General features: G+C 38.1%; 2 protein-coding genes across 5 annotated transcripts in view; both read left to right on the top strand.

Moving 5' to 3' along the window:
• The first annotated feature begins 325 nt into the window (after positions 1-325).
• On the top strand, positions 326-6,306 carry ZBTB6 (zinc finger and BTB domain containing 6). The gene is made up of 2 exons (XM_049628604.1): positions 326-553; positions 1,713-6,306. Exon 2 carries the CDS (start codon positions 1,722-1,724, stop codon positions 2,991-2,993), a length of 1,272 nt encoding a protein of 423 aa, XP_049484561.1. The 5' UTR covers positions 326-553; positions 1,713-1,721; the 3' UTR covers positions 2,994-6,306.
• A 1,402-nt stretch (positions 6,307-7,708) lies between these two features.
• The window catches only part of RC3H2 (ring finger and CCCH-type domains 2), a 53,707-nt gene continuing 45,231 nt past the window's right edge, over positions 7,709-16,184 (top strand). For 3 of the 4 annotated variants that reach the window (XM_049628485.1, XM_049628477.1, XM_049628493.1), the window contains exons 1-2: positions 7,709-8,078; positions 14,477-14,774. In XM_049628485.1, the coding sequence (XP_049484442.1) occupies positions 14,544-14,774 (231 nt within the window). In that variant the 5' untranslated portion in view covers positions 7,709-8,078; positions 14,477-14,543. Of the gene's footprint in view, positions 8,079-14,476; positions 14,775-14,901; positions 15,572-16,184 lie in introns of those variants that run through there. The other variant, XM_049628503.1, reaches the window with a different exon arrangement.

Raw genomic sequence — 16,184 nt, 5'->3', positions numbered from 1 at the left:
CCAGAACTGGTGGGTGGGGAACGGGGACACGCGAAGGATTGGTAAAGTGAGACCCAGAGGTGGGAGTCAGATCCTGATGGTCATTAGCTAGGCAATCTCGAAATGTTGATCCCCATGGCAGTCTCCTCTCCTCTCCTCTGCCACCTTTGAAATTGTAGAAGGCCGAGTGAGGAAAACCCGGCCCGGCCCGTAACAGCCCAGGAGGGCCTCCCAGCGGTTCCGGCGCAGGGAATTCCGAATAGGTGCGCTGTACCCCAGTTCACAACCCGTCTGCGATTCGGACGTTGGGGAGAACTCACGAAGGGGAACGGCTCGCTTGCCGAAACTGGGGCAGGAGAGATGGGATTTGCCGGAATTCGGGTGCCTCTCTGTCATTCCAGGAGCGGGGGGAGTGAGGAAGGGAGACTGTCTCAAGATGTCCTTCCGGGACGCCAGCCCACCCCAGTGAGGAACGGAGCTAGTTGACACCGGATGTGTTTCCTCCCAGGCTAAGTCCACCTTCCGGCCTAGGCCGCCGCTGCTGCGGAAAGCTGCTTTCTGGCTCTCTGAGTCGGTGAGTTAGCGCGATCGGGACGGGCCGGTGGGGAAGCCTGAAGAGGGCGAGGTGGAGGAGGAAGGCCCCTAAGCGCGGGCGGGGAGGTTGCACTGGTGCTACAACCCTTTGGGCGACAGGGCCTACGGTCTTGGCGGGCTTAGCTCGGAAAGAACCCGTGTGTGGCGAGCTGCAGGATCTTCCAGGCCAGCTGGGGTCCGGGTCGGTTCAACAGATGTTCCCTGAGCAGCGCCTGTTCTGTGCCGGCCCCTGCGTTCGCTGCGGGAACTGAGATGAACCAGGCACCTTTTCGTGGTGCTTTTCGGAGGAACTGACTGTTGGGGAGACCGAAGGAGGAGTCAACAGCGGTCTTAAGTGATTTGGGGGCTTAAAGGAGCCACATCACTAGCTGAAAAGAGGACCTGGAAGCGCAAACATAACATGTGCAAAAGTGTATTCGGGTCTTCTTGTCTGGGCAGTGGTGAAAATCTCAATATGGAAGGAGCTCAGATGAAAAATCGAGAAAAGATAACGCCTTAAAGATGGTTAGGACCAAATCGTGAATGATCTTTTATCTGCTAAAAAGAGTAGGCTGTTCTGGAGGTAGAGGAGAACAATGGAGAATTTAAGGTAGAAGAGAGTAAAAAAAAAAAAAAAAAAAAAAAAATTTAAAAGATGTTAGTTCTGGTGGCACTGAGGAGGCTGGGAATATGGGAGAGTGTGGTATCAAGGAGACCTGTTGAAAGACCTTGCAGTGGTCCCCCGGGGAACAGAATGAGGACCTGCAGTACTGACGGGGAATAGGAAGCTTGGAGATTACATTAAGGTTTCTAATGTGGGAGACTATGTTAAGCCCTCTCACTCGTAGGTATTAACAGTGTCCTGGACCACAATATAGATAAAATTTAGCCAAGAAGAAAAACAGAAACTGTTAAGTACAACTCCGTATAATAAGTACTGCAACAAAAATATGAAAAGTGTGTTAAGAGATCATAGAGAAATGCGTTCCAATTTTCTGGGTTGTGAGACCGTGGCATAGGGTTTCGCTCTTCGTACTCAGATTAGAATTTGAGTCTTCTTTTACCCAATTCAGGTTTGGGATTTGTGTTTGTTTTTACCATCACAGTGTAGGAAAGCATTTCCTATCTTTACATCAATGTTTGTGTTTTATTTTGCTTAGATTGTGACCATGGCTGCTGAATCCGATGTCCTGCATTTCCAGTTTGAACAGCAAGGAGATGTAGTCTTGCAGAAAATGAATCTCTTGAGACAGCAGAATTTATTTTGTGATGTGTCAATTTATATTAATGACACCGAGTTCCAGGGGCACAAGGTGATTTTAGCTGCTTGCTCCACTTTCATGAGAGATCAGTTTTTACTTACGCAGTCAAAACATGTCAGAATCACCATCTTGCAGAGTGCAGAAGTTGGCAGAAAACTGTTGCTGTCTTGCTATACAGGAGCACTTGAAGTTAAAAGGAAAGAGCTTTTGAAATATTTGACTGCTGCTAGTTACCTGCAGATGGTTCACATTGTGGAAAAGTGCACAGAAGCTTTGTCAAAGTATCTGGAAATTGATCTTTCTATGAAAAATAACAATCAGCATACTGACCTGTGTCAGTCCTCTGATCCAGATGTTAAAAATGAAGAAGAAAATTCAGATAAAGACTGTGAGATAATTGAAATTTCAGAAGACAGTCCCATAAACGTAGATTTTCATGTAAAAGAAGAAGAAAGCAATGTTTTACAGTCTACAGCAGAGTTGACATCAGAGAGGAAGGAAATGAAGTCACCAGAGCTGTCTTCAGTAGATATTGGTTTTAAAGATAATGAAATTTGTATCCTCCATGTGGAATCTATCAGTACTGCCGGTGTAGAAAATGAGCAGTTTTCACAGCCTTGTACCTCTTCAAAAGCAACCATGTATTTCTCTGAAACACAGCATTCACTGATCAATTCTACAGTTGAGAGCAGAGTGGCAGAAGTTCCTGGGAATCAAGATCAGAGCTTATTCTGTGAGAATACTGAAGGAAGTCATGGTACAGTGAATGAGATTCAGAACCTGGAGGATGCTTATTCACTGAGGCACCAGTGCCCCAGGTGTCCCCGAGGATTTCTTCACGTTGAAAACTATCTGCGCCACCTTAAGATGCATAAACTGTTCTTGTGCTTACAGTGCGGGAAAACATTTACACAGAAGAAAAATCTCAACCGGCACATTCGAGGGCACATGGGCATACGGCCCTTTCAGTGCACTGTGTGCTTGAAGACCTTTACTGCCAAAAGCACACTTCAGGACCACTTGAACATACACAGTGGAGACCGCCCATACAAATGCCACTGTTGTGACATGGATTTCAAACACAAATCTGCCCTCAAAAAGCACTTAACCTCTGTCCATGGCAGAAGTAGTAGTGAAAAACTACCCAGGCATGATCTCAAAAGGCAAAATCTACTATAATTAGAACCACACCTTGCTATGTAAGCCTTGTATCGTTCTGTTAGGCAAGTTTTTCTATAGAAATGCAGCAGTATAGTTATACTGCATTCCCCTCCTCCCCCATCTTTGGGTCTTAATTTTGGTCTGCCTACACGTGTTATTCTTTCTGAACTTCTACGAACAGTTCCAAAGTGTGGGAGACATGATAAAGCTAATGGGATGCTGTCTTATCTCATGTATTATATGTAAGTCCCAGTGGTATAACTAGAGAAATAATGTTCCTGTCTTAAATATTCTTGATTCCAGTGACAGAGGATCCAGCAGTATTTCTAGGTTCTGATTTTGAGTCTCTAGATAAATGATATAAATGTAAAATCCCAACCATATAATAATTTTTAGGAATTAGGATAACAGGAAGAGAAAATAACTTAAAAAAAACCGCTATGATCCATTATTAGTTCTTTGTAGAACTAGTGAAATATATATATATGTATATATATATAGATACACATATACATATATGTGTGTGTGTATCTATATATATATTTACAAACTACTGTTGGATTCTTAACTAAGTACCAAGGTACTTGTTTTAAACTGTAAGGGAACACACTTCAAATTCACTTGGGAGTAGCGGAATTTCCTTGTACGTGGGCTAATCTTAAAATGGTGTTTCCATGACTTGTTAGTATACATAATTTAGAAGTGATTAATTGGGCCCAGGTTTCTCAATTTTATTTAACAGTTGTATTTAGTAATTTTATGACCAGTGAAATTATACCATTGGCATGAAACTCTGAAAAGTTTCTTTTAGAAATTCCAATTTTGGGGCACCTGGGTGGCTTAGTCAGTTAAACATCTGACTTCAACCCAGGCCATGATCTCATAGTTTGTGAGTTCAAGCCCCACTTTGGACTCTATGCTGACAGCTTGGGGCCTGGCCCCTGCTTCAGATTCTGTGTCTCCCTCTCTCTGTTCCTCCCCCAGCTGTGCTCGGTCTCTCTCTAAAAAATAAACATTAAAGAAAAAAATCCCAACTTACCAAAGATATTCATTCTATTCTTCTTTCTTTCCTTTTTAAAATTTATTTTATTTTCTAGTTAACATGTAGTAAAACTGACCTTTGTTTTTGGTCTACATGTCCATGAATTTTAATTCATGTAAATTTGTGCAACCACCACTGCAATCAGGTTACAGAACATTCCATCATCCCTAAAAACTCCCTTATGAAGCCCCTTTGTAGTCAACTCCTCCACCTGTCTCTAAATCCTGGCAATAGTTCTCCATTGTGTAATTTTGCTTTTTGTGGATTGTCAGAATGGAATCTTCTGGTGTTCCCTTGTGAGATGATTTTTTCACCAAACAGAATGACTTTGAGAGTCATCCACTTTGTGTGTATTTTAATAATTTATTCCGTTTTTACTTTATTTTTTTTTTGAAAACTTATTTTTCATGTTTATTTATTTTGAGAGAGGGAACACGAGCAGGGGAGGGGCAGAGAGAGAGAGAGAGAGAGAGAGAGAGGGTCCCAAGAAGGCTCCTCACTGTCAGTGCAGAGCCTGACACGGGGCTCAATCCCACAAACTGCGAGATCATGACCTGAGCCGAAATCAAGAGCCGGGCAGTCAACCAACTGAGCCACCCAGGCGCCCTTCCCTTTTTCACTTTAAGTTGGCCATATATATTATGTTGTTGTCACTAGATGAATAGTTTAAATATGGCTAGCTATTAGTGTTCTCTTAATTATTAATAACTTCATTTATATTAATGCATTTTTCATTTACCACAAGTTGACAAAAATCCTAACCATCCCTAGAGTTTCTGTATTTCCAGAAATGAGCCAAAAGCAAAACCATGACTGTATGATTATTTTAGTGAAAGTAATATTTTTTATTGTGTTATGAGCCATTGCTCTCTACTCTCCCTGTGTACAAATAACGCGAGACTTTTAATTATCATAACAAAGATTAAAATCTATTGCAGGGAAAATCATACTCTCTAAAATGCAGGAAGTACTTTTAGTAAAGAAGCCTGACTGGATACATCTTACTTTCAAAATGTTCTATTCCTCCTGTACTCACCTCAACTTTATGTAGAATTTCTGCTATCTCTAGGTTCTGTTGAAGCCCTTCCACATTTGAAAATGTAATATACCTTGTACCATTTATAAGAATTTTGTGATTGATCACATGTTGATTGTTACAAATGTTAAATATCCTTTTTTGTGATATTTTTGGGAAAAATATATTCTCCATAGAATTTAACTCTGGGAGAGACTTTAAAGAGTCCAGCTCTCATCTTTGATAAGAAAACCAACTTCATATCCCTTCCCCCATGTCCTTCTTAGTGACATTGGACAGGTGACTTCTCTATCAGTTTTTCTTAAACTTATATATAAAACAATAAATTTGAACTTGGTAATTTCTAAAATCATTTCCAGGTCTAAAGTTCTCATGATTTTATATTTAAATCTTCCTGAGTTCCTAAGAACAGAGAAGAGGGTAAAGCAAGAGAGGAGAGTTTTGTGTCTTTATGAATGTTGCTATTTGAGTACTACTTTGGAGACAGAATTTTTCTAAACTAAGTAGTGTTTTTCTTCCACTGGAGAACATGATAGTACAACATTTAATTTTCTTTCCCATTTGACCTATAATTGACCATTTGTAGGTATGAAAACATTTTTCTTTCAGAAATAGTTTGTGATTGAAGTACTTTTCTTATGTTGCTTCCTAGGATGAAATTTTGTGGGGGAGGGATGGAGATGGGAGGGAAGGGTAAAAGAATAGTAATAAACTGTTTTTTTGGGAATTGGTATCTACTATCTTTGCTGTTTGAAAAAAAATTATGGTTGAACTATGTTTAAGTTTTATGTGTGCCTTGTAAGATTCTTGTGACATTTTTGGTAAGCACTTTGAGATATTTGCTTGGGGGGAAGGGTTGTTTTGTGAAAGTGATGGTTGTTATTTATTTTTATTTATTCCTGTCCAGTAGCACACAGTGATCTCAGAACATTCCTAGAGAGTGTCTGTTTGCATGATGTATATAAACAATTCCAGGAAAATAGAATCTTTTGAAAAATGCAGGTATGGCAAAGTAAAGTGTTGAATTTATTCATTTAAAACATTCACTTTTAGTTGTTTGTGTTTCTGATATGATGGGGAAAGATGCAACATGTTTGAGTTCAGCCTCTTCATTTACTGCATTAATGTATAAAGGATCTTGGAAAGGTAGGTTGTTACTTTGGTATAAGAGAAAATCCTTGCTGTTTTTCCTTGGATGTAACTATTCTATATGTTTACATAAGAAAAAATAAACTGGAGATAGGAATGGAGAACTTTGTGTTTTGTCTACATCTGTGAATTTTATGGAATGAAACTATTTCTTCTGGCTGTTCATTCGCTCAACAAATATTTATGGAATCCTTACAGTAGTACTAGAAGTTAGATATACAGACAAAAATCCCTGGTCTCATGAAGCTTGTATTTTAGTGGAGGGAGAAAGACAGTAAACAAGTAAAATCAATGTATATCAGATTTTGAAAACAGACTTGGAGGAAATAAAGCAGGGATAGGGAGTGCCAGGGAACAGAAATTGGGATTGTAATATTAAATGTAATGGTTAGGTCACCTGTGAAAATATTAGCAGAGTGTCATATGCACTGGCCAGTAAAATGAAAAGCATACATATATATGCTTCCATTACTATCTAGTTAAATGGAAAATAGTGGAACAAATGAACCATTATTGAGAACCTTACTCTTGGATTAGCATTTATGTCATAGGAGAGAATGAAAGGATACAAATGCATGGGAGAAAAGTCTTTGGCCAACAAACATTTTTTGAAAAACACTTTTGTTTCCCTGACATTATGGCAGTATAATAGTAATAACCATATATATACACATACATATTAAGTTTATTACAGCTTGTAAACTACATGTCCATATGTCTAAATTTGTACTGGATTTACTTTCATGCATGCCTTTGTTGGACATATGTTTTCACATTGGAAAATGACTTCAGTTTAATCACAGTTTGTGGCCAATTTTTTAACCTGTGTTTTTCAGTTTCTCAGTAACAAAGAGCACATAGTGTCAGGTTTTTAGGATTATTTTGATGAATAAACTATAAAAACGAAAATAAATGGTAAAAATGAAATATTTATTACCCTAACACAGGACCTGGCACATGGTAAAGCAGTCCATAAAGTCGAATTCCCTTATTTCTAATACTAGTCTGTTTCTTCATCTAGAAAAACAATAGGAATTTAACCTTCACAGCTTGCTGTGAAAAATCCTTAAACAAATATTTATTGAGACATTAATGCCAGAATTTGTGCTTGAATTTTGATCTCTGTCAGCTTGTGAAGAACTCTCTGTAATAGATATCTGTTAGTGCCTGGCAAGCAAATGCTGTTTTTTTTGTTGTTGTTGTTTTGGTTTTTTTTAATAGGGAGATTGTCAAATATGTGGAAGGATTGGGGGAATGAGTCAGTGTATAATTATGGTCGAGTGCATATAATATAGATGTATCAGATTATGCTCAATGGAGACCACTTTTTTCATGAGGGGAGTCAGGCACTGCCTCACAGCAGTGTTAAAGGCTAGCTCAAGGCGCTGATGAAGGTGCAGGGAGTTTCCCATCAACCCTTTCGGCTCGCCTAGGCCTCCTAACAGCACCTCCCACAGTGCTCCGGGGCTCCCTAGTCACGTGACGGGGGTGGTTAGTCTCGGCCAGAGGGAAGCTGATGCGCAGTCCAGGTGGCGGGGGGCACTACTCCTCCCTTCCACCTCCCTAACGCCCTGTCCTGCGTGATCTCGCGTGAAAGGGGGAGTATCTTCTCGCGAGATCTAGGTCGGGATCCCTCCAGGACCGCCTCCTTGGAGAGGAGGAGGAGGAGGAGGCGGAGGCGGAGGGAGGAGGAGGAGGCCCCGTCGCGGCCTCCGCCGCCGCCAACGGGGCTGTCCCTGTAGCTCCCGATGGAGTTTGAGGTCGTGAAACCGCCGCCGAGCTCTGCCCCGGCGAGACGAGGCGCCTCCGTCGCCAAGCCGCGCCGTCGCGGGGCTCCCGGGAGCGGCCCTTAGCGACCCCGCCCGGGCCCCCACAGGTAGGGCGGGGGCGGGCACGATGCGGCTCGGGCCCTAGCTTGGGTCCCTAAGTCCCCGGCGGTCGGGCGGGAGACCGGTCGCAGCCCGGGGCCTGTGTGCTGTCGTCGTCGGTGCCCCGAGGGTTGGGAACTGAGGGCCGCACCTGACACTCGGACCGGGCCCGGAGTCCGGGGCCTGCGGAGGCCCCTTTCCCTGGTAGGGCTTTTTCAATACCGAGCGCCCGGCGCAAATGGCCACCTCCCTTCGACACCGGCCGAGGGGAGCCCACTGACCCCTAAGGAACCCACCCAAGCAAAGGCCAGGGTTCTCTCTCCCTTTTCTACACCACTTAGCAAGAGGGGTTTTGGAGGAGGACCTCGAAACCAAGTCCTCTCCTAGCTTTTCGGCTTTCTGTCTTGGGGCTTCCTGAGATCTCAGCGCAGGGATGGTGGAGGCGATCTGAGTGGTAAATAGGGACCACGGCCAAACAATGCCCTGAGAGAGCTTAACCTCCTGGGAGGGAGATAGCCGGACCAGAGTGGTTGCACAGTGGCTGTGACGGTCCTATGGCATGAAATATGGCCAGAGAATTTTGCTGTGGCTTTCTTCTTTCCCTGTTTCATTTTTCCTTCTTGGGGAAGCCTCTTAAGGAGACTCTTCCACCATCTTAGAAGAATGGTAGAAAGCATCTTTGTTTCTCAGAAGCAGCTCTACTTTTCTCTGCTCTTAGCTTTCAGGAAGGGAGAAGATGAGAGTAGCTGTCATTTCCATCCTTCTCATCACAGAGGAGTGTAAGATACTGGCATGTAGAACCTTGACACCAAAATAGTCTCAAGTAATCACTGACATGAAGTAGATCTAATCTTGTGATTCCCAGCCCGTTTTATTTTTTAAATAACCCCCTGGTTCCGTTCTTTTAGTTCCTACTCTCCCCTTACCTGGGTCCCTTCTTTTTAATTCCTACTCTCCCCCAAACCGCTGTGATTAGAATGACTTTTTATTCCAAATAAAGTGTTTAAGTAGTCTCTTTTCCATTTTTGCATTAGTCAAACTATTAAGTTCCAATGGGAACTTTTGATTAACCTGATTGCTGATGTTGCTACGCTGCACTGATATAATATCACCCAAAAGCAAAGAAACGAATGTTTTAGTTAGTCTGTGCAGCTTTTTTCTCGTTAAATTTGCAAATTTAGTTAAGGCTTCTTCAAACGTTAAGAAAAGTTCATGGATTCTGCCATTATTACCTTTTTTTTTTAAATCTATCTAAAAAGCTACACCACTTTTATAGCATCTCTTTCTTGTGTTGTTTACTTCCACATTTGATTTTTTAAGAAATAGAGGTCATAAATCCTGTCAAAGACCATTTTTAAATGTTGGTATTTTTGTTAATTTGGAGATTGATGTTTCCCAAATTTTAGAGTTTGGAAAATTGCTAGGACAAAATATGTTAAATGTATATTCCAAACATGTTAGAAAAAGCAGATGTTAAAATTCAAGTTGCCTCCTATTCTTTGAAGGTTTAATTACAGTCCTGTTCATTAGTGGATCCTTTGAGTTCCTCCTGATCTGTTATTACTGTTGTGTTGACCCGACATATAAGACTTATGTCCTTTGTTCATATGTTTTCATTATTTCACTTTCTGCTTTTGCAGTTTGCTGTATCTTCCAGTTTGAAAAAGCTAACAAAAATTCTTTTGTGGGGGGAAGCATTTTTTTTTAACACAAAATTTTATATTCAGAAATAGAACTTCAACAACATTGTATGCAGTGTCTAAGAATGATAAATAAACTTACAGCAAGACTTTGTTATAGTAAGCACTTATTGTTTTGGTTGGACTGTGTTGAAGTTTCACTTTCTAGTTATGGAAAAAGGAAGCATGTGGTAAAATAAAGCTAGCTGAAAATTAAGAGTAATGTTTTGCATCCTGCCTCATAAACGTCGTAAGGCACATCATTATGTTCCTTGGGTTTTCTAGTTTGATGAAAAGTTCTTAAGTGTAGTTGTGACTTTCACCTCAAATTCTGAATAAAAGTTAGTTTTGAGTATTATTTTATAATTTTAAGTACTCTAGAGTTGCATCGTCCAGTGCAAGCCAATAGCCACATGTGACAGTTGAGCACTTGCAAGGTGGCTAGTGTGAATTGAGATGTGGTGTAAATGTAAAATAAACTATGCACCACATTTCAAAGACTTAGTACAAAAAAAAAAAGAATTTAAACTATCTTAGTAATTTTTTACATTAATTACATGTTGAAATGATTTTTTGGATAAATTGGGATAAATTATATTATTAAAATTGATTTCATGTGTTTTTTCCTTTTTTAATATGACAACTAGAAAACTTTAAATTACTTGCAGCTCACATTGTGTTTCTGTTAGCACTGTTTAAAGCATCACTGCTCTTCTGAGAAATAAATTATCTGAATCAAAGTAGACACATGAAAACCAAAAATTTCCTGACAGAATATCATCTTGCAATCAGAATAATCAAAAAGGCTAATAAGGACTTTGGTAATCTGAAGGGTAAAATTATCCAGTGGCCATTATTTGATAGGCAGAAGTGAATAAGTTCTGTCTCAAAAATAAATATTGTTTGTCTTGTCATTGCTAATGCAAAACTTTATCGGTTATATTAATTAAAATAGAAAATTATCCCATTAGTGTTCTATTAGAAGACACAGAAAGTTAAATCTCATACTGATTAACAAACTGAGTTCAACCTCATAGTGGATTTAAGAGGAAAAAAAAACACAACTTGAGTCCTATAGCTTTCTTAATTTATACTAAAGTCATTTATATTAGTAGTTTTTAAAATTGTACCTCAGTTCCTTTTTCTCTAGTGCTTTTAGTATGTTTGAATGCTGAGTTTTAGAGCGTGCACATTATTTCCATTGGCTTTGTTTGCTTGTTTTATAGGTTAAGGTCTCAATTGTACCTAAAATGCTTTAAATATAATTTTTGAAGTCCAAAACTAATTATTTGTAAGGTTTCTGAATTGAGAAGTACTCTTTGGTACATTTCATTTCAGTAGCTTAAACTCCTCATATGAGTAAACTAAAATGAAAACAATGAATGTCTTAATTAACAGACTTGAGCCCTAATGTTCATGTGTTTATGAAGAGAATTGTAAAATACTAGATATTTTTTATTACACAATACTGAAAGAAGCATAAACTTTATTCTGGCATTTTAAAATCTGGAGACATAGTCCAGAACTGGCTGCATAATATCATGGTAGACTAATAACAAAAAATGAAAGTACTTAACTCGTATGCAGTTTGCTCTTAATAAAGCAATGTGCAATTTGTATCATATGAGAGATGTCTATTAATTACTCTTCCTATTTTACAAGTTAGTATTTATAACAAGGAACTTAGAGCTCGAAAAATTACTTAAGGAAAAATCTGTTTAAGGTCTACCTCTAATGTAGTGTTTCTTCTATGATTTATCATCTTTCTTCAAATTTACTAACTAGTAGCTGAAATTAGTTAATACAAGTAATTTAATCAGAATGTTTTTCTTAAATAGTCTCTATGTATCTAGAGTTGTGGGCTTTTCATTTTTTAGTTGTGGGCTTTTTAATCCATTTTATCTCAGTTTGAGATGTTTTGGGAGTATCTTCAGGTTGGATACTTTACTTGACTATTAACTAAATGTTATTAGCAATTTAGACATACATAGAATTAAGTAAATTACTATAGAATTATTAGTAAAAATTTAGAAGTTTTACACATTGGTATGTATTCTTAGCTTGCCATGGCTCATGTAGATACTTTTTAAAATAAATGATAAAGAGGGGCACCTGGATGGCTCAGTTGGTTGAGCGTCCAATTTCAACTCAGGTCAAGATCTCGTGGTTTGAGCCCCACATTGGGCTCTGCACTGACAGCTCAGAGCCTGGAGCCTGCTTCACATTCTCTCTGCCTCTGCCCCCCCACCCCCACCCCCTTCTTGTGCTCTCTCTTTCTCTCTTAAAAATAAATAAACATAAAAAAATTAAAATAAATTTTAAAGACAATGGGCTATTATCATTTTCGGTTATAAAAAATGCTTTCTAGGTAAATGTTTGCAAAGTGCCTTTTTTAAATAAATGAAAGTTCTGCCATCACCAATTAAACATTTTAGTGGACTATATAAGCTGCTTCTGTGTTTTAGATAAAATTTTGTCTCTATCTTAATTGAGGAATCTAGAATTTATTGATAACAGTACTTAAGAAAAACATTTAAAAAAAAAAGGCTTTCCTTATGTCTTACATAAGAAAAATGTAGTAATTCTTTTCCCGTCAGAAAGTTAGAATCTGACACATAGCAGGAGAATTTGACGGGATTATTGACTAATTTTGGCAGAAATTTTTTTTTTAAAGATATTCAATTTCTACTAGAAATTAAACTTCTCAGTATTAATTTTACTGTGGCATCTGGTGTTCATAGACATAGAAGCGCATATAGGATGTTACGACATGAGACTATCAAGTGTATTCTTGAGTAGTTTGAAATACTGAAAACAGGTGAAAGAAAATATGAAAGATAGTGTTATGTTTAGTTCAAACTTAAGTGCCCCCCTACCCCCAATTTACTAACGTAAAGCATTTCAGGATGATCTTGGAAAACTAAATAAGGAAAGAGTATTTGCTGCTAGTTTCCTATTACGCAGTGGCTATGATACCACAAAATTAGCATTTCCAAACAGGTGGCTGTTATGAAAAAATAGATGTAGGATCTTGTTTTGATAAATATTTTATTGGTTCAGGTTATTAACTAAATTAAGGCTCTCAGTAGTAGATTTAAGATAAGATGCATTCTTCCTCAGAAGCCTTTTCCTTATATAATTCTGCAGCCTAGAAAACTGACATTTAATAGTTCCAGGAAATGATATGTTCACCTGTTTAGTACTCATCTCTAAAGTTGAAAGCAAACTGGTTTTAAGATTGATGGCATTAATAGGTGTGGCAGTGGAAGGGTGAAAGTTACAAAATAAATATAACTTGCAAGATTTGACTAGTTTAAAAATAAAGATACTAGATACTTTGCATTAGAGATGTTTGAGGAGAAATTTGTACAGGGTGCTTTTTATATAACAAGCCCTGTGATTCATTTACCAAGATATTTTTTAAAACCTTAGTTTATGTGAATATAAAAGCACAATAAAGGCTAACAGAATTCTTCATTTGGATGTGGAGATATTGGAGAACCAGTTACATACTTTTCTGTCTTGATCTGACTGTAGGCTTACACATCTAATTTCTGTGGAACTAAGATATCTGGGTTGGTAAACATTCTTATGAAATAAAGTATTAGATATTTAATTGCCCTAAATACCTGGATTTCTTGTTCACCAGAGTGCCTTTGTCAGACTTATGTAACTTTTGAATTGGAAGATATGAAACATTTGTGAAACGCAGAATGTTTGTTAGGTACCTAAAGATTTTAAATTAGAGTACAGTATAGTTTTGGTACCAGATATTTTATCTTATTAAAAATTATGGGATAAGCATTTTAATCTTAGGAAAAAGAAAAATTCAATCTTTTTTTTACATGTGCCTTTTAATCATATGTAAAAATAAAAAATTATATTTTGCTTTTTTTATGCTTAGAATTATTAGATGAGAATATTTATTTTTCTATATTTGGTCATTGGACCTGACAGTTTTGGGTTGTATATATGTATCTTACTAAATGGTGTGTTTTGTCAAAAGTATTGTGGGGAGCCGCATTCTAGATTTGTAAGACATTTTTCCCCCCACCTTAACTTTGGCACTGTATTTTAAGGTCAGAATCTTTGTTTTTTGTTTTCTTTTTTTTTTTTTTTTCCATTTTTGGACAGATTGCTCTATCATCATATCTCACATACTTTGATTTTCATTACTTCTGTTAGCCTGTTAGTCAAATCTTGACCAGAGATTTCCTCTTTTGTGAAGCTGCCAAGTTGAACATATCCTTGACTGACTTGGTCATTCAGGTGGCTGTTTTTTCACACTTGACTCACTACAGTATTCTTTGGATCAGTAGTTTTCAAAGTCCAATATCTTAAGCCATTTCTTAATATGTTTTGGAGCAGTAGCTGTCCAAAACACTCAAGCAACCCAAAGTAACTTGTGTTTGTAAAAATGAAACGTGGAAAGTTAATCTACTAATTTGATGTGATCATTAAGAAAAATACATGAAAGCTTTGATACTCAACTGTTATATGAGCAACCAATATAAACATGTTTAGTTGAAAAGGACACTATTCAGATATTGTTTCTGGACCAAATTTCAGAAATTTAACAAATTCAGCAAATAGACTTAAAGACATCCAAAGCATATAATTATTCAGAATGTTTTAGGTTTTGAAGTTGTGATGGTTGACTAAAGCAGTTAACTCTTTCAAGGTGAATGATGAATATGTGGTTAATTCTTACTTTTGTCCATTTCCAGCTCACAAAACACTACACAGCAAAATAATGATCTGCTAGACTGCTAACCCGAGCATCCAGCTTCCACAATGCCTGTACAGGCAGCTCAATGGACAGAATTTCTGTCCTGTCCAATCTGCTATAATGAATTTGATGAGAATGTGCACAAACCCATCAGTTTAGGTTGTTCACACACTGTCTGCAAGACCTGCTTGAATAAACTTCACCGAAAAGCTTGTCCTTTTGACCAGACTGCCATCAACACAGACATTGATGTGCTTCCTGTCAACTTCGCACTTCTCCAGTTAGTTGGAGCCCAGGTAAGCTTTCAAGATTTTACTCATTTGGGGGGCACCTGGGCGGCTGTGTTGGTTGAGTGCCCGACTCTTGCTTTTAGCTCCAGTCATGATCTCACAGTTTGTGAGTTCTAGCCCCGTGTTGGGCTCTGTGGTGACAGAGCAAAGCCTGCTTGGGATTCTCTCTCTCTTCTGTCTCTTTCTGCCCCTCCCCTGCTCACTCTCTCTCTCGCACTCTCTCTTTCTCTCTAAATAAATAAATAAATAAATAAATAAATGAGATTTTACTAATTTGGTATATGCAATAATTATAGAACTTTGTCCATTAAGGGGTACAACGTGTGTCTAGTGATACTTGAGACATAAAAAATATTCATCATACCTGACACCATGATTGTATTCTGCAAAAGATTTTTTTTTAGATAATGTCTTAAATCCTTAGGCAAAACCATAAATTTTATTATAATTTTATATTTCATTGTGTTCAATGCTGTGGTCAAAATTTATGTTTATAAGTGATTTTGGTTGTGGGTCCCCTGGGTGGCTCAGTCAGTTGAGCGTCTGACTTCAGCTCAGATTGTGATCTCACAGTTGTGAGTTTGAGCCCCACATTGGGCTCACTGCTACCAACCTGTCAACATTAGCCTGCTTCATATCCTCTGCCCCTCCACCACTTGCGCTCTCTCAAAAATAAATATTTTTCAAAAATAAGTGATTTTGGTGGATAACATTATTTTTAAGTTTATTTATTTGAGAGATGACAGAACACAAGCAAGGGGAGGGACAGAGAGAGAGGGAGAATCCGAAGCAGGCTCCTCATGGTAAGTGCAGTGCCTGACATGAGGCTTGAACTCACAAAACTGTGAGATTATTCCCTGAGCCGAAATCAAGAGCTGGACGCTTAACAGATTGAGCCACCCAGGCGCCCCAAGGAAGATTTTTAAATAATCATATATAAGCTTTTATTTATTATTGCATACAAAAAGAAATGTAATCAAAACTTTGGCCAAATATCAACCCACTAGGATCCTCAAATGGAGGTTTTGGATTTTCTTTTTAACTTCACTTGACTTTTAGGATAATATTACAAACAAGAAAATAAGGTCTATTTGGGGATATATATATATAGAGAGAGAGAGAGAGAAAACCAATTTCCAGAGTATCTGTAACAAATTCTGTATAGTTTTTTCGGTTCATGTGTTATAAAATAAATATTTCTTTTTTATAATCATTTTAGTGAATCAGAGCAAGACCCTAGATTTTTAATAATTTCCATTAAATGAGGGCCTGTTTTATGTTAGGTATGATAGTAAATATTACTAATATTTTAGTAAAAATTTTAGTAAATATTACTAAATCATTACTAATTCTTACCTTAGCTGTTTAGTTATTATCCCCATTTTACAGGTGAGGAAGAAGATGAAATTCTGTACA

Source organism: Panthera uncia, chromosome D4 (assembly GCF_023721935.1).
Source record: "Panthera uncia isolate 11264 chromosome D4, Puncia_PCG_1.0, whole genome shotgun sequence".
Taxonomy (NCBI): domain Eukaryota; kingdom Metazoa; phylum Chordata; class Mammalia; order Carnivora; family Felidae; genus Panthera; species Panthera uncia.
Note: the sequence above shows the minus strand (reverse complement) of the source record. Positions and strands in the feature narration are given on the sequence as shown.